General features: G+C 41.8%; 1 protein-coding gene across 1 annotated transcript in view; it reads left to right on the top strand.

The window, feature by feature from the left end:
- The window catches only part of npr3 (natriuretic peptide receptor 3), a 117,163-nt gene extending 104,640 nt beyond the window's left edge, over positions 1-12,523 (top strand). The window contains exons 5-8 of the mRNA XM_056279015.1: positions 5,030-5,124; positions 5,250-5,367; positions 5,487-5,574; positions 12,412-12,523. Of these exons, the coding sequence (XP_056134990.1) occupies positions 5,030-5,124; positions 5,250-5,367; positions 5,487-5,574; positions 12,412-12,523 (413 nt within the window). The remainder of the gene's footprint in view (positions 1-5,029; positions 5,125-5,249; positions 5,368-5,486; positions 5,575-12,411) is intronic.
- Positions 12,524-13,124: the final 601 nt, after the last annotated feature.

Below are 13,124 nucleotides of genomic sequence, written 5' to 3'. Positions count from 1 at the left end.
TCCCAAAAGAAGACAAGGTCCTTTTACTTGGGGATTTCAATGCCAGAGTAGACAAAGATCACAATGTCTGGAAAGGTACGATGGGTAAACAGGATGTAGGTAGCATCAACCCCAATGGAGTCCTCTTGCTCTCAAAATGTGCTGAACATGACCTTGTCATAACCAACACTCTTTTCATGGATGCATCCCCAATCTAATGTTTATGCCTATGTCAACAAAGCCTTTGCCTATGTCAACAAAGCCTTTCCCGGCGATTAAGTCATACGGTCGAATGTCTCTACAGCAAAGTGTGACACATTCTTGGATTATATCTTGCTTAATATGTGCAGGGAGAAGAGCTTTATCTATGAAAGAAAGCTTACTCTGAGCGGAGAAAACGGAGCAGGTATGCCACCTCAACCCACAAGTGCCAGACTTGTGCCCATTGGACATTAACACTTTTGCACATTTGTCACAGTTAACAAAATCCAGTTCTTTTCCATCTTTGTCTGTCACAACTGAGACATTTTTCCAAATATCAGACTTCCTTGCTTTGTTTTTGTATTGTAATGACCAACTTTGAGTTTCTTTTCAACTGCATTTGTTGATTCCATCTTTCTTGATAGCGCTAGCTAAATCGCGGGACCCGCAGTTTATTTTTTGACCACCTGCTCCCGCCCACAGCAAAGTTAAAACCGCCCGCTCCCGCGAGATTTGCGGTGGGTCCCGCAGGATCCCAATCCCAATGCAGTTCTCTACTGTAGACTACCACATATATCCTCTATGTGTAGTCGCCAACTGCTTCTTTTCACCTGACGGTGCGTGGGAGGATCACGCTACCCCCCCCCCAGTCACCCTCCCCCTGCACAGGCACCTCTACCGACCAGAGCAGGCGCTAGTGCAACAACCAGGACACATACCTACATCCGGCTTCCCACCCGTAGACACAGTCAATTGTGTCTGTAGGGACACCCGACCAAGCAGATGGTAACACAGGGATTCGAACCTGTGATCCCCGTGTTGATAGGCAACGGAATAGACTGCTACCTGGACGCCCTATAAGATCATAACTGTTCGAGATAGTTTGCAATAGTTTTGTGTTGTTTAGGGCTGTGTGCAATATCCGTTTGGATGGTTTGAGGTTGTTTGGGGTAATTTGGAGTATGTGTTTGGATATTTTTTGGTTGTTTTGTGGTAGTTTGGGTTTGTTTGGGGCAATTGGTAGGACCCCAAAATAATAATTCTGGCTTTTTAGAACATAAAGATTGTTTAAACTCCATGTTACAAAATTGTCTTCTAACAACATATTTAATCGTACAACCTAGCCACTTTTGCAACTTAATCCTGTTTATAGCTAAACACTTTTTTCTTTTCTCTTTTTTGCCAAGGATTTAATTATTGTTTAGGGAAGTGGTTTTCAAAATTTTGTGTCCAAGGCATACCTGGAGACAAGCCAAAATCTCAAGGCACACCTGTATTCCTATCCTTGCAAAGTAGTCTCTAAAACATGTGTTATCACTCTGTAAAAGTTTGTCCATTTCGTAATGCAAATGACATTTGACAAACTGTATTGCTCATGAAATATTTGTTAACAAGAATTCCTTTGAAATTAATAGGGACAGCCAAAAGTAGTAGTAGTAGTAGCGAAATTAGTAGTAGTAGTAGCGAAAGTAGTAGTAGTAGTAGTAGTAGTAGTAGTAGTAGTAGTAGCAGGACGCCCATTTAAACCAGACAGGTCACAAAATCAAAAATGAGGCAATGGAATTGACCCTTCGCTAAGCCCCGCTCCCCTTGGTTACTGTTGCTACGCCTGGCAAGCTATCATCCGTCCGCGAAATTTAAACATGGCGTTTACTGTCATGTCAGTGACAGATATTCCAGGTGAATTGACATCCAATTTATGGAAAAGCAAGGAGATATCAGAGAGAAGTAGACAGAAAGGCTTGCAATATGCATTTGAAAGCTACATCCATGATATAACTTGTCAGCGTGTGAATGAAGGGGAAATCAAAATGAGGCTAAAGCCTACAGGTCCCAAAATAAGACCAAGGCACCCACTGGAGTAAGTTTCACTTGAACATTGGGGGGGGACACATTTAGCGGGGGGTCAGGGGGTCCTCCCCCTGGAAATTTTGAGCATCACACATTTAATTTCCTGCATTCTGGTGAATTTGTATGCACCAATTTGCTCTTTTTCTACATCAATTTATTGTGGAAATGTCTCATTTATGTAAAAGAAAAACAACTTTCAGATAGGCTAGCCTATTGGATATCTTCTGTTACTTTCCTCTTGCTCATGTTGACTCTGTGAATGAAAGTAGTAGATGCATTTGAACTAATACAATACCCTTGGCACAACTTGGTTTGTAGATGTACCTATTATGTTATCTCATGTGCCGAAATTATCAGTTCAAGTTCATTTAAGCTAACATAAACGTCTAGGGGCTACTGTTAGCAAGCGCTAGCTAGTTCGTGAGGGGGTCTGAACTGATAACCCCAAACACAAGTTATAAACTAGATAAGGCTATAATTCATCCGGAAATACGTAAGAAAATCTAACTCAGAAACCCCAAAGGTAAGAAAGGGTGGTGTACTGGGCTAGACAAGCAAGCTGGCCAGCTACGTTACTTACACTTGCTTACACGATCATTCATGCTCCGGTCTCCTGGTTGTCAGGAGCAACTGCAAGACAGCAACGAGGTCGGCAATCCCAGTGGCAAGGTTAAAATGGTATGGTCCAAGCATAGGGGTGTATGAAATCGTTGGAAAACAAGTATGAAGGACATTTTAAGTAGTTCGACTGTCTGTGTTGTTATTTTACCTTTTTTGGCGAGGGAGTTAACATTATCATTCATAATATATTTTTTGGGGGGGACAAATTCACCTCTTCTAAATATTGAGGGGAACATGTCCCCCTTTATCCCCCCATAAGTTACGCCTGTACAGGCACCCCACGTCTTAACGATTCACGTTAAGGACAAGGAGATAAATGAACAACAATGCTCATGTACAGCAGGGTAAGACAATATAGATAGTTATATTTTAAGTTGTATTTTAAGCTGACATTTAGTTATGAGTCCATATAGCCTACTAGCTAGCTTTCAGATCTAGCTAACATTAGGCTATGTTTTAGCTAGCCAGCTGGATCAGGGGAGCTCACATGCACTTTCCCGTTTGTTTAAAGTGCACCAGGATATTGCTCACACATCGTGGGCTTGATCCATACACTGGATCTTATAAAGGCAAGAACAAAAGAGTCAGCTAAGTCCTGCACAAGTTTTCCACAACAATGGCACAAACCAAGAGGTGGTAAAATAAGGCCGTGCCCGTATCATCGGTGGTGGTCGCAAAGGCTAGACAGGATCGAAAGCGGAGACCAGTTGACTGTCACGTTAGCTAACCTAGCTAGCTAGGCTAGCTAATGTTAGCAAGCTTACCTTGGAGCAAACAAATGTGTTTTTGTTTACCCTCTATGGATTCAGCTGAGAGTGAGGTCTTCCACACTGTTTGATCCACATTCGACATTTTTCGTCTTGTGTTTTACGCTTAGGAAAAGCCCAAAATACGGCCCCACCCTCCAAACTTTTAGGATATCTGCTGTCTGATTTGCAGGTACCGTAAGCGCACCACTTCGGCATTTCCTCGATAGCTTGCCAGGCCTACCCTGCTTAGAAACGGTTACTAACGTAGGATTGGACAGTGGCTGTTCTAGGGCGGGGCTTAGCGAAGGGACAATTAGTGTGTGTGTGTGTGTGTGTGTGTGTGTGTGTGTGTGTGTGTGTGTGTGTGTGTGTGTGTGTGTGTGTGTGTGTGAGAGAGAGAGAAGACCAGCCCCTACTCTGCCTTTGATTGGCTAAGCTTAACCCCACCCTAACCAACCTAAACAAGGGAGGCAATAAGTCCTAGCCAATCTGAAGTACGGTTCCGAGTGTGTGTGTGGGGGGGGGTGTCAATCAGGGCCTTTGATTTGTCACACTCTAATTATTCCTACCATCTGACAACTGTGTGAACGGCAAAAACTGGGGTTCGTTTATAAGATTTTTTTAGGGTATAGATTTTGCCTCTGTACTGGGAAATGGGTGCGTACAAAGTGCTGCTATAGCAATTAAATATTAATTCATAACTTTTGCTACAGCTGTATATTGCAACAATAATGTATGGCGGTCACAAAATCCCATTGCAAACCATTTGGGAACTACTGGTTCAGGCTCTAGCACACTTACTGGACCAATGAATCCCCTTTCTGGCTCAGTCATGGCTGACTAATGTATTCTTTTCACTAAGTAACTCAATGCTGACAGTCTGGTGACATGTTTTTGACAACAGTATTAGTGTTGATATATGCACAATTTGAGCCTCTAAATTGCAAAATATCTGCTGTCCTTTGTATCCTATGATGATGCGGAGATTATGAGTTTTTAATAATTGAATTTTTATTTTTATTTATTTTTTGAACTGTTTATTTTTATTTTTATTTTATTTTTATTTTTGTTTTAATATAAATATAATAATGAAAATATAATATAATGATAAATTATATTAAATAAATATATTTAATGTAAATTTAATAAATTGTTTTATTTTTATTTCATAAATTATACTTATTAAATTATTTTTATTTAATGTTTTAAATAAATTGTTTAATTAATTATTCATTTTTATTTATCATATATAATACTTCAATGCAGGATTTAAATGAGTCAGTACCTGGACTACTAAGTTTATTACTGATACAGCTTACTTTCACAGCCTTGAAATTTTAGTTCTCAACGCAGAAATGCCCATGTTCAATTTCACAGTAATTATTAAGAAAATGCTTGTATTTCCTGTTAGAATAGTTTGAAGTTACTCAGAAATTTGGAACAGAGACATATGGATTAGCTTTCAGCTCTTGCCACCCAAATAATGATGTGTATAGCTTGTGTATCGATTATGTGTATAGATGCCCTGTTGTGTTGTCTAAACTGGAAATTTTACTTTTTTCCTCTCTTATCTCCTTTAGAAATGCTGGATTTGGTAGATAATTGTTGTTTTTCATGGTTGTGGGCAGGAATTGCTGGGCAGGTGTCTATGGATGTAAACGGTGACAGAGATGGAGATTTTTCTTTGATGGTCATGACTAATGTGGAAGAAGGAACATATGAGGTAAGAACAACAAAGATGTAATTATTTTGCCACGAGTCTAATGGTTAGATCTGACAACCCAGCAGATGAAAGAAGTCCACATGTGCTGATGGAAATGAGTTGCTGTACGAATGGTTCCTTTTCAGGTGGTGGCAAACTACTTTGGCATCAATGGCAGTTTTCAGGTGCTACCATCATTCAACTTGGACCATTTCACGCTGAGAGGAAGACACAAAACCCACACAGAGATACCAGAAAAATCATGTAAACCAGCATTACTAGTTGTCCAAACTGGAACAGATTATTTTTGGACACAAATAAAATGTATTATTATTATTATTATTATTAATATTACTACTACTAACTGCCCTTTCTCTATCAAGCAGGTGGACTAGGAGTATCTGCCTTGACTGGGATCATAGTTGGAGCTATATTGGGAACTGCAATGCTTATGGCATTTTACTTTTTCAGGTAATAATGGATAGTTAATTTAGGTGTTTAACTTGGTATATTTCTAATCAGCTGATAATTTGTGAAAGTGGTAAAATAACCCATATAAGAAAATGGTTGAGGCGTAGCTGCTACAACATGTTTCCTGTTTGGAGGTAGGGGGTTGGGGGGCGACGGGGTACAAAAAACAAAATAAGGTGAGAAATAAATCTTGAAGAAACACCAAGAGTTCTGCGGACCACTTTGAAAGGACTTATCAATGATGTGTGGGCCAATGCCACCCAATGAACAGTAAAATGTACACCCTCGTACATATCCAACGATGCCATAAACCAACAACTCATGTAGGGCTGCTGAATTAAAGGCCAATGACCTCCTGAGACCCAGGAAAAAAAGAAAAAAAGTTTTTAATTTTGATTTTTTTTTCTTACACAAAATGAGTGTTGGGGTGGTAATAAACACATTGCAAAGAAAAACATGTTAGAATGAAAGAGTGAGGTCTGCACACTAAATTTATCCCCAAAGCTATTTTATTCAGAAAAAAATGTTAAAACTTAATTCTATTCAAATTTTACATGTCCACTATAGTCGACAATAGGATAATCCTCATCTATTTGCTGTCTGGAGCACACACTATAGCTGTTAGTGGGGACACACACCACTGACTGTCCATTCTGAGGCTCGAGACTGTTCAAGCTCTGCCTGCAGCCGCACATCCAGTATGTTTTCTGGCTGCAGCTGCACATCCAGTATGTTTTCTACCTCTAGCCACACGTCCAGTATGTTTTCTGCCTGTAGCTGCACATCCAGTATATTTTCTGCACATCCCGTATGTTTTCTGCACATCCAGTATGTTTTCTGCCTGTAGCCGCACATCCAGTATGTTTTCCACACATCCAGTATGTTTTCTGCACATCCAGTATGTTTTCTGCCTGTGGCCGCACATCCAGTATGTTTTTTGTACATCCAGAATGTTTTCTGCCTGCAGCTGCACATCCAGTATGTTTTCTGCCTCTAGCCACACATCCAGTATGTTTTCTGCCTGTAGCTGCACATTCAGTATGTTGTCTGCACATCCAGTATGTTTTCTGCACATCCAGTGTCTTCTGCCTGCAGCTGCACATCCAGTATGTTTTCTGCCTGTAGCCACACATCCAGTATGTTTTCTGCACATCCAGTATGTTTTCTGCTTGTAGCCGCACATCCAGTATGTTTTCTGCACATCCAGTATGTTTTCTGCCTGTAGCCACACATCCAGCATGTTTTCTGCCTGCAGCTGCACATCCAGTATGTTTTCTGCACATCCAGTATGTTTTCTGCCTATCGCCACACACCCAGTATGTTTTCTGCCTGTAGCCACACATCCAGTATGTTTTCTGCACATCCAGTATGTTTTCTGGCTTCACACCCCAACAACCTGCTGTAGCCATCCTGCTGTAGCCTTCCCGATTCTTGCCCACGTTTCTATAGCAAAGATGTGTGTGTGTGTGTGTGTGTGTGTGTGTGTGTGTGTGTGTGTGTGTGTGTGTGTGTGTGTGTGTGTGTGTGTGCGTGCGTGTGCGTGTGCGTGTGCGTGTGTGTGCATGTCCTAGGTGAAGATGTATGTTTGTGTACTCGTGCACTTGCGCAGTGTGATCGCTAAGTATCCTCTCTGAAGTCCTTCATTAAAACCAGTCAGAATGAGCTCTGGGCTCAGTGTGCAAAAACAGATTTTCTTTTTTACTAGTGTCCCCTACAGTGGACATCATGAAATGAGAGGGACTCCAGAGAGGGACCTGTCAATCAAGTATTTCATGCTTCAGAAAGTTCTAATTCACTAAAATCTCACCGAAAACCTTCCTCAGGTTCTAGGGCATTTTAGATGTAGGGTATTTTACGGGAAAAAAATAATGTAATGTGATATTTTAGGACTTAAAAATCTTTCTTGCATAAAATGTCAAAAATTTAGTTGTCAGGCATACTTTGCACCTCCTATTTCAAGTTCTCAAGTTTTGGTTGTAAAGTTTGTAAAGCTTAGATTGTCCTCTTGAATGCTCATCAAGAAGTCTCATGATAGCATGCAGCCTGGACGATACAGCTCCAAATCTCTAATGTCCAGTTCTGAGGACACAAACGCACTGGCTGGGTCCAGCAGAAGAAGCTCTTTGTCTACTGCTACCTGGGATCCCAAACACCGACGTGTGGAAAAGACAACGGCATGTAAAACAGAAGCCAAAGCAGCTTTTAATTATGACATAACCACACAAAAAGGTGTGGGTTTTTTATGTGTGATGTGTTTGTTTTTTGTGTGTGATTTTTTTTTTTAATTATTTTTTATGGTCAGATTCATTCATTTCATAATTGTGAAACATGGACGTTACGTCTGTGATGACGCTTCCTTTTGACCTTTTTCAAGCTACGAGTCAGGCTTCATGGCTGCCAACATCTTATCAGATTTTGGAGCCGGGACATCTAAATTTGGGCAGTGAGGCGGAGCCTACGTGGAGCTGAGGTGGGACCCGCTTCAGACACATGAGCAACCTGTCAGTCACTCCAGAGAGGGACCTGTCAATCAAGGCAGCCATACCACCAAATAGAACAATCTCTCAGCTTTTGCAGCCTCTTCGTGGAATCGTTTTCAAAACCCCCACCAAAACACACACTGAAGACACGTGGTCACGGCTTCTGAGGTCCCAACTTTATGAAAAAAAAATGTGCTGACTTTGTCTTTCTACAGAGAAGTTGAGATTTTTCACCAACTGACGTCGACACAACCAGTCTTTTTGTAGTGACATCTAGCGGCTAGTAGAACAAATGCATCTTAAGGCATTTACATCCGTTGTCTGAACCGCTAATCCTGCTCTCAAGGTCGTGGGGATGCTGCAGCCTATCCCAACAGTCATTGGGCGGCAGGCGGGGAGACACCCTGGACAGGCCGCCACACAGGGCCGACACACACACACACACACACACACACACACACACACACACACACACACACACACACACACACACACACACACACACACCTAGGGACAATTTAGTACAGCCGATTCACCTTACCTACATGTCTTTGGACTGTGGGAGGAAACCGGAGCACCCGGAGGAAACCCACACAGAGAGAACATGCAAACTCCACACAGAGGACGACCCGGGACGACCCCCCCCCCAGGTTGGACTACCCCAGGGCTCGAACCCAGGACCTTCTTGCTGTGAGGCCACCGCGCTAACCACTGCACCACCGTGCCGCCCGGCATTTACATGTTGGCTTCCAAAATCAGCTGTGGTGGTCGCCACTTGTATCTCATTCATGAGGTGCCAGAACACAAAGGGGGAGGTGGAGGTGATACAGTGTTAAAGGAGAGGTCTAACATGTGTCATGACATCGGTGCTGCATGTATGTCAAACACCACAGTCGTGTTATGTTTTCATCCTTAACATTATTAAATAGCTTTATGTTATCCTGAGGGTCGATTCAAATGACGTAACTCGTACTGTAGTCCTCAAACACAATCACCTCATTACAACTGCACAACACAAATGCCCAGACGGGTGGTGCAGGCTAGACTACCGTATGCCTCAGTAGCGGACCATGCATTTCAGACCTAGGCCTTCGGTGAGACGTCACCTCCTCATATTTACCCAAAGATAGCCGTCATATCGCCATGCTACAATGTTTTAATCGCAAAAGTGGTAATCGTCACAATCATCACAATCATCACCATCATCAAGTTATTTGACACTTTTCACTTTCACAACAGCGACATCGTGTGGCGACATGGAGTAACGTACAGCCTTACTGTAAGTAATCCCACTGGGTATATTATGCTATCAAGAAACTCAACAAACACATCCCAGCCGGGCCGCTGGGCATAAAAACAATCAAACATTAAGTAAATCAATTAGCTGTACAAAAAAATACATTTGACTCACCAGTGTTGTCTATTTGAAGACAAAATCTATTCTCCTTTCTTTCTGGATGAAACGGTCGATCACACGGTCACAGAGCACTCCTTCGGCTTTTAAATCCATCAGAATGTCCTTTGGCAATGGAGGCCAATGCTGTGAGTCGTGTCTGTCCCGGTGGATTCCCGGAATACGTTTTTATTCTTTTAAGTGATGAAAATGTCCTTTCAACAGATGCCGTGGAAACCGGGACTGTCACAGCTAAACAAGTGAAATGCCGCATATACGTCTTCCCCGGTTGGGTCAGAGCCGCTAACTGTGGGGTTGGTCTGCCCATCTCCACAATCCTTTTCCCCCAACGATCGTCTTGAAAATGGTGTGACTAGTAAATTTGCCACCACATCATTCACGAGTTCTCCTTGAGACATTATTCTCATTCACGGCTAGCTAGCTTAGCTAACTACATCAAAAACACAAATGCTAGCTAACATTAGCCACCAACTACCGCGATGCGCTGCAGAACGCAACCCCAACGGTTTCGCCACAGACCTTGGCGCTGCTGCTGATTGGCTGAACAATCGCTCACGTGGCTGTATGCAGCGAAAGTCCTATGACGCTGGGCAAGTATAAAGAAATACGCCCATCCGCTACACATCAAACTCTGATTGGTTGAGTAATCTATCAATCCGGTATTAACGCCTAATTTATTTAGATGGCGGAGACCTTCAGTCGAGATGCTGAAGGCGCTGGCAGGAGGAGTCTTCTCACATGGTTACAACAGAGGGAAAACGCTGACTGGAGGATTTTTTTTTTGGCCGAGAGACTGCAAGCAGAGCCTCCTGAATTTGTATGTGTAGTCGAAATCGAAATGTAATGCAACATTAACAGATTGATTAGAAGATTGTATTATATTTATGAAAGCGTTTTCCTTTTTCTGTGGAGTCTTAGGCCTTCGGTGAAGGCCTAGAAGGACCTGACGGTTCGCCGCTAGTATGCCTACAGGAAAACTCACAGTGTAGCATCAATCACCCATTAACAAAAGAGGACCACCAATCCATGGACGAGCCAAGTCATACATATAAAGACAAATAAAAATTATACAATTAGTATATTTGCTTGTTAGCCATCTCAAAGCCCACACTGAACTTCTGATGCTGCACATTCACTTGGCAGAAGAGGTTTGATTCACAGATGTTTTTTGATATCAAAAAGTTCATCACTCGTCCTAATGGAAAAACCAACCAATTTCATGTTTCAGGTGGAAGAAACAGACACAAAAACTCAGCTGTTTAGTTTTCAGTGGAATATTTTGCGTGATATACCATAAAACATTTAACGTTGCTTACCGCAAGAGGTGTGGGATCCCCTCAAATAGGTGCCAGAGCACAGGCGGTCCAAAACTGAGAGCTGCTGTTCCGGCAGGATCCTGCACAAATTAAGTGATGTTTCAATATACCTCACGATTCTACCATCTTACTCATAAATGTTTTCAAATTGTAAAAAAAGTGAAAAACATGAAATCATCCTTCTATGGACCAAAATATAATACAAATTATTATTCTTATTGTCTAATTATTATTTTTAATTAATTTTTTTCTTATTATCTTATTAAACCAAAATGACAAAAATGGCATAAAAACTCATTGATTCGAATACGGGTAATTTTTGATCCACTTATGGAAGAGTGTAGGGTCCAATCACTCATGCATCTAAGGGTTATGAAGGTACTTTTGCCTTTTATTGTGAAAATTATTTCAGCCCACAAAAAGTAACATTAAAAGCCTGATCAATACCTCCCTCGAGGATATTGAGCGGAATGGGAGCCACGCAGCCTGGTTTGGTCTGGAGGGAGGAGCGACATCAGTGTTCTCCTTCACTCTGAGATTGATCTGACACCCCTCCAGCCATCCCACAATGCAAATGCATGTTAAGACCATGCTGTCAAACGTTAGTTAGCAGACAAAGAGGACAATCAAAGAAAATTTGAATTCAGATAACATTTTCTGGAAGACAAAGAGCGAACATGCTAATGATGACAGGAGCTGTGTATACACAGCGGGGCTTGCCTCACACTCACATAGGCTACGTCAAGCCAATTTGTGTTGCATGCATATTCTAACCAGTTAAGTAAATAGGAGGTTTTGGAGAAACTATATTTGTTAGGGCTGTGTATTGGTGAGAATCTGGCGCACGGCCGGATTAACCCACCATGGGGCCCCAGGCCACGCACGTCCATTGGGCCCTCCCGCATCAATAGAAACTATAGCTTGGGGCCCTGCATCAGTAGAGACTGTAGCTTGGGGCCCTGCATCAATAGAGACTTTGTAGCTTGGGGCCCTACATCAGTAGAGACTGTAGCTTGAGGCCCCTGACACAATAGAGACTAGCTTGGGCCCTGCATCGCAACGCAGGGATGGAACAAATGTCCCTTGTAGGGTATGATTGGGGATCCCTACTATACACGAACACAATACCCCTGACCTTTTGGGGCCCCTCGTGGTCCGGGGCCCAGGAATACTCGCCCAGCATGCCCGGTCCGTATCCAGCCTTGACAATACGTATCACAATACAGGGGTTATGATTCAATGTATCATGATATACTGCGATACTTTAAGAAAGGTGATATATTGTGGTTTCATAGTTCTGTGTTCTTTGTGCTTATGCTACTTCCTGTCTCAGTTTAAGCTGTTGAGTTAGAGTGGAAGAGTCAAATGGCTGAAGATAGATTACAACACTGCTATCTAGCAGTCATGAGGTTGCACACAACATGTCATGAACCTTTACGCGTAAATGATTAAAAATCAATATAGTGGTTTTGAGAATCGATGCAGTATCACAAAAGATACTCGAGTGTCAATATTTTCTTACATCCCTAATATTTGTTAATTGTTCTTTTTTGTTTCAAAATAGAATTGTTTGTAGTCTGCTTGTTATCTCAAAAATCTTCTTCTGCCTTCATTCATCCCTCTGCAGGAAGAACTACAGAATAACTATCGAGCGTCGCACACAAAGAGAGGAGTGTGACATTGGGAAGCACCGTCAGTTACGAGAGGACTCAATCAGGTCAAACTTCTCAGCACCATAAAGTATCCTGGAGGACTAAATTGTTCTTCAGCAATTTTGGTCCAGGGAACCATCTATGTGAAAATGGCCAAAGACTTTACAAAGGCTGAGTCACAGTATTTAAAAGATGTGTAGTTTTGTGTTTTGTATTCCTATGTCTTTTGACTTTTCATAACTCAGGAAAGCTGTAACAGTCACAAAGCACTACTTAGTTGGATTTTCTTTCTATTTGAGACAGCATATGTGTGTAGCCATTACCATAGTTTCTGTACTGGGCTTTTCAGTTTATTGTATGGTATTCAATTTGGTAGCAAATAAGAATATATTAACAAATAGGGTAATTGAAAATCCTTGTCTACCAACTCTGGTCTGGACCAGATAAGAATGTTAATGCGAGCACATTTGTGATATTGTGCCCGTGTGTTAGTCAAGAGGGCGGTCACTTGGAGGTAACAACAATGTTTGGGGGGGGGGGGTAAAAAAAGTATCAGATATTTAGTTCTTAAAAATATTTGCACTATATGCTTTTGTTTATGAAACCTTTATGCTCACTTGTTAAAGGGAGCCCAAGAAACTGCTTAATTACTTTAGATTATTGGTGATTTTTAAAATGAACTCACTTC

The sequence above is a fragment of the Lampris incognitus genome, chromosome 1, assembly GCF_029633865.1.
Source record: "Lampris incognitus isolate fLamInc1 chromosome 1, fLamInc1.hap2, whole genome shotgun sequence".
In the NCBI taxonomy this organism is placed as follows: Eukaryota; Metazoa; Chordata; class Actinopteri; order Lampriformes; family Lampridae; genus Lampris; species Lampris incognitus.
This window is presented reverse-complemented; position numbering and strand designations above follow the sequence as displayed.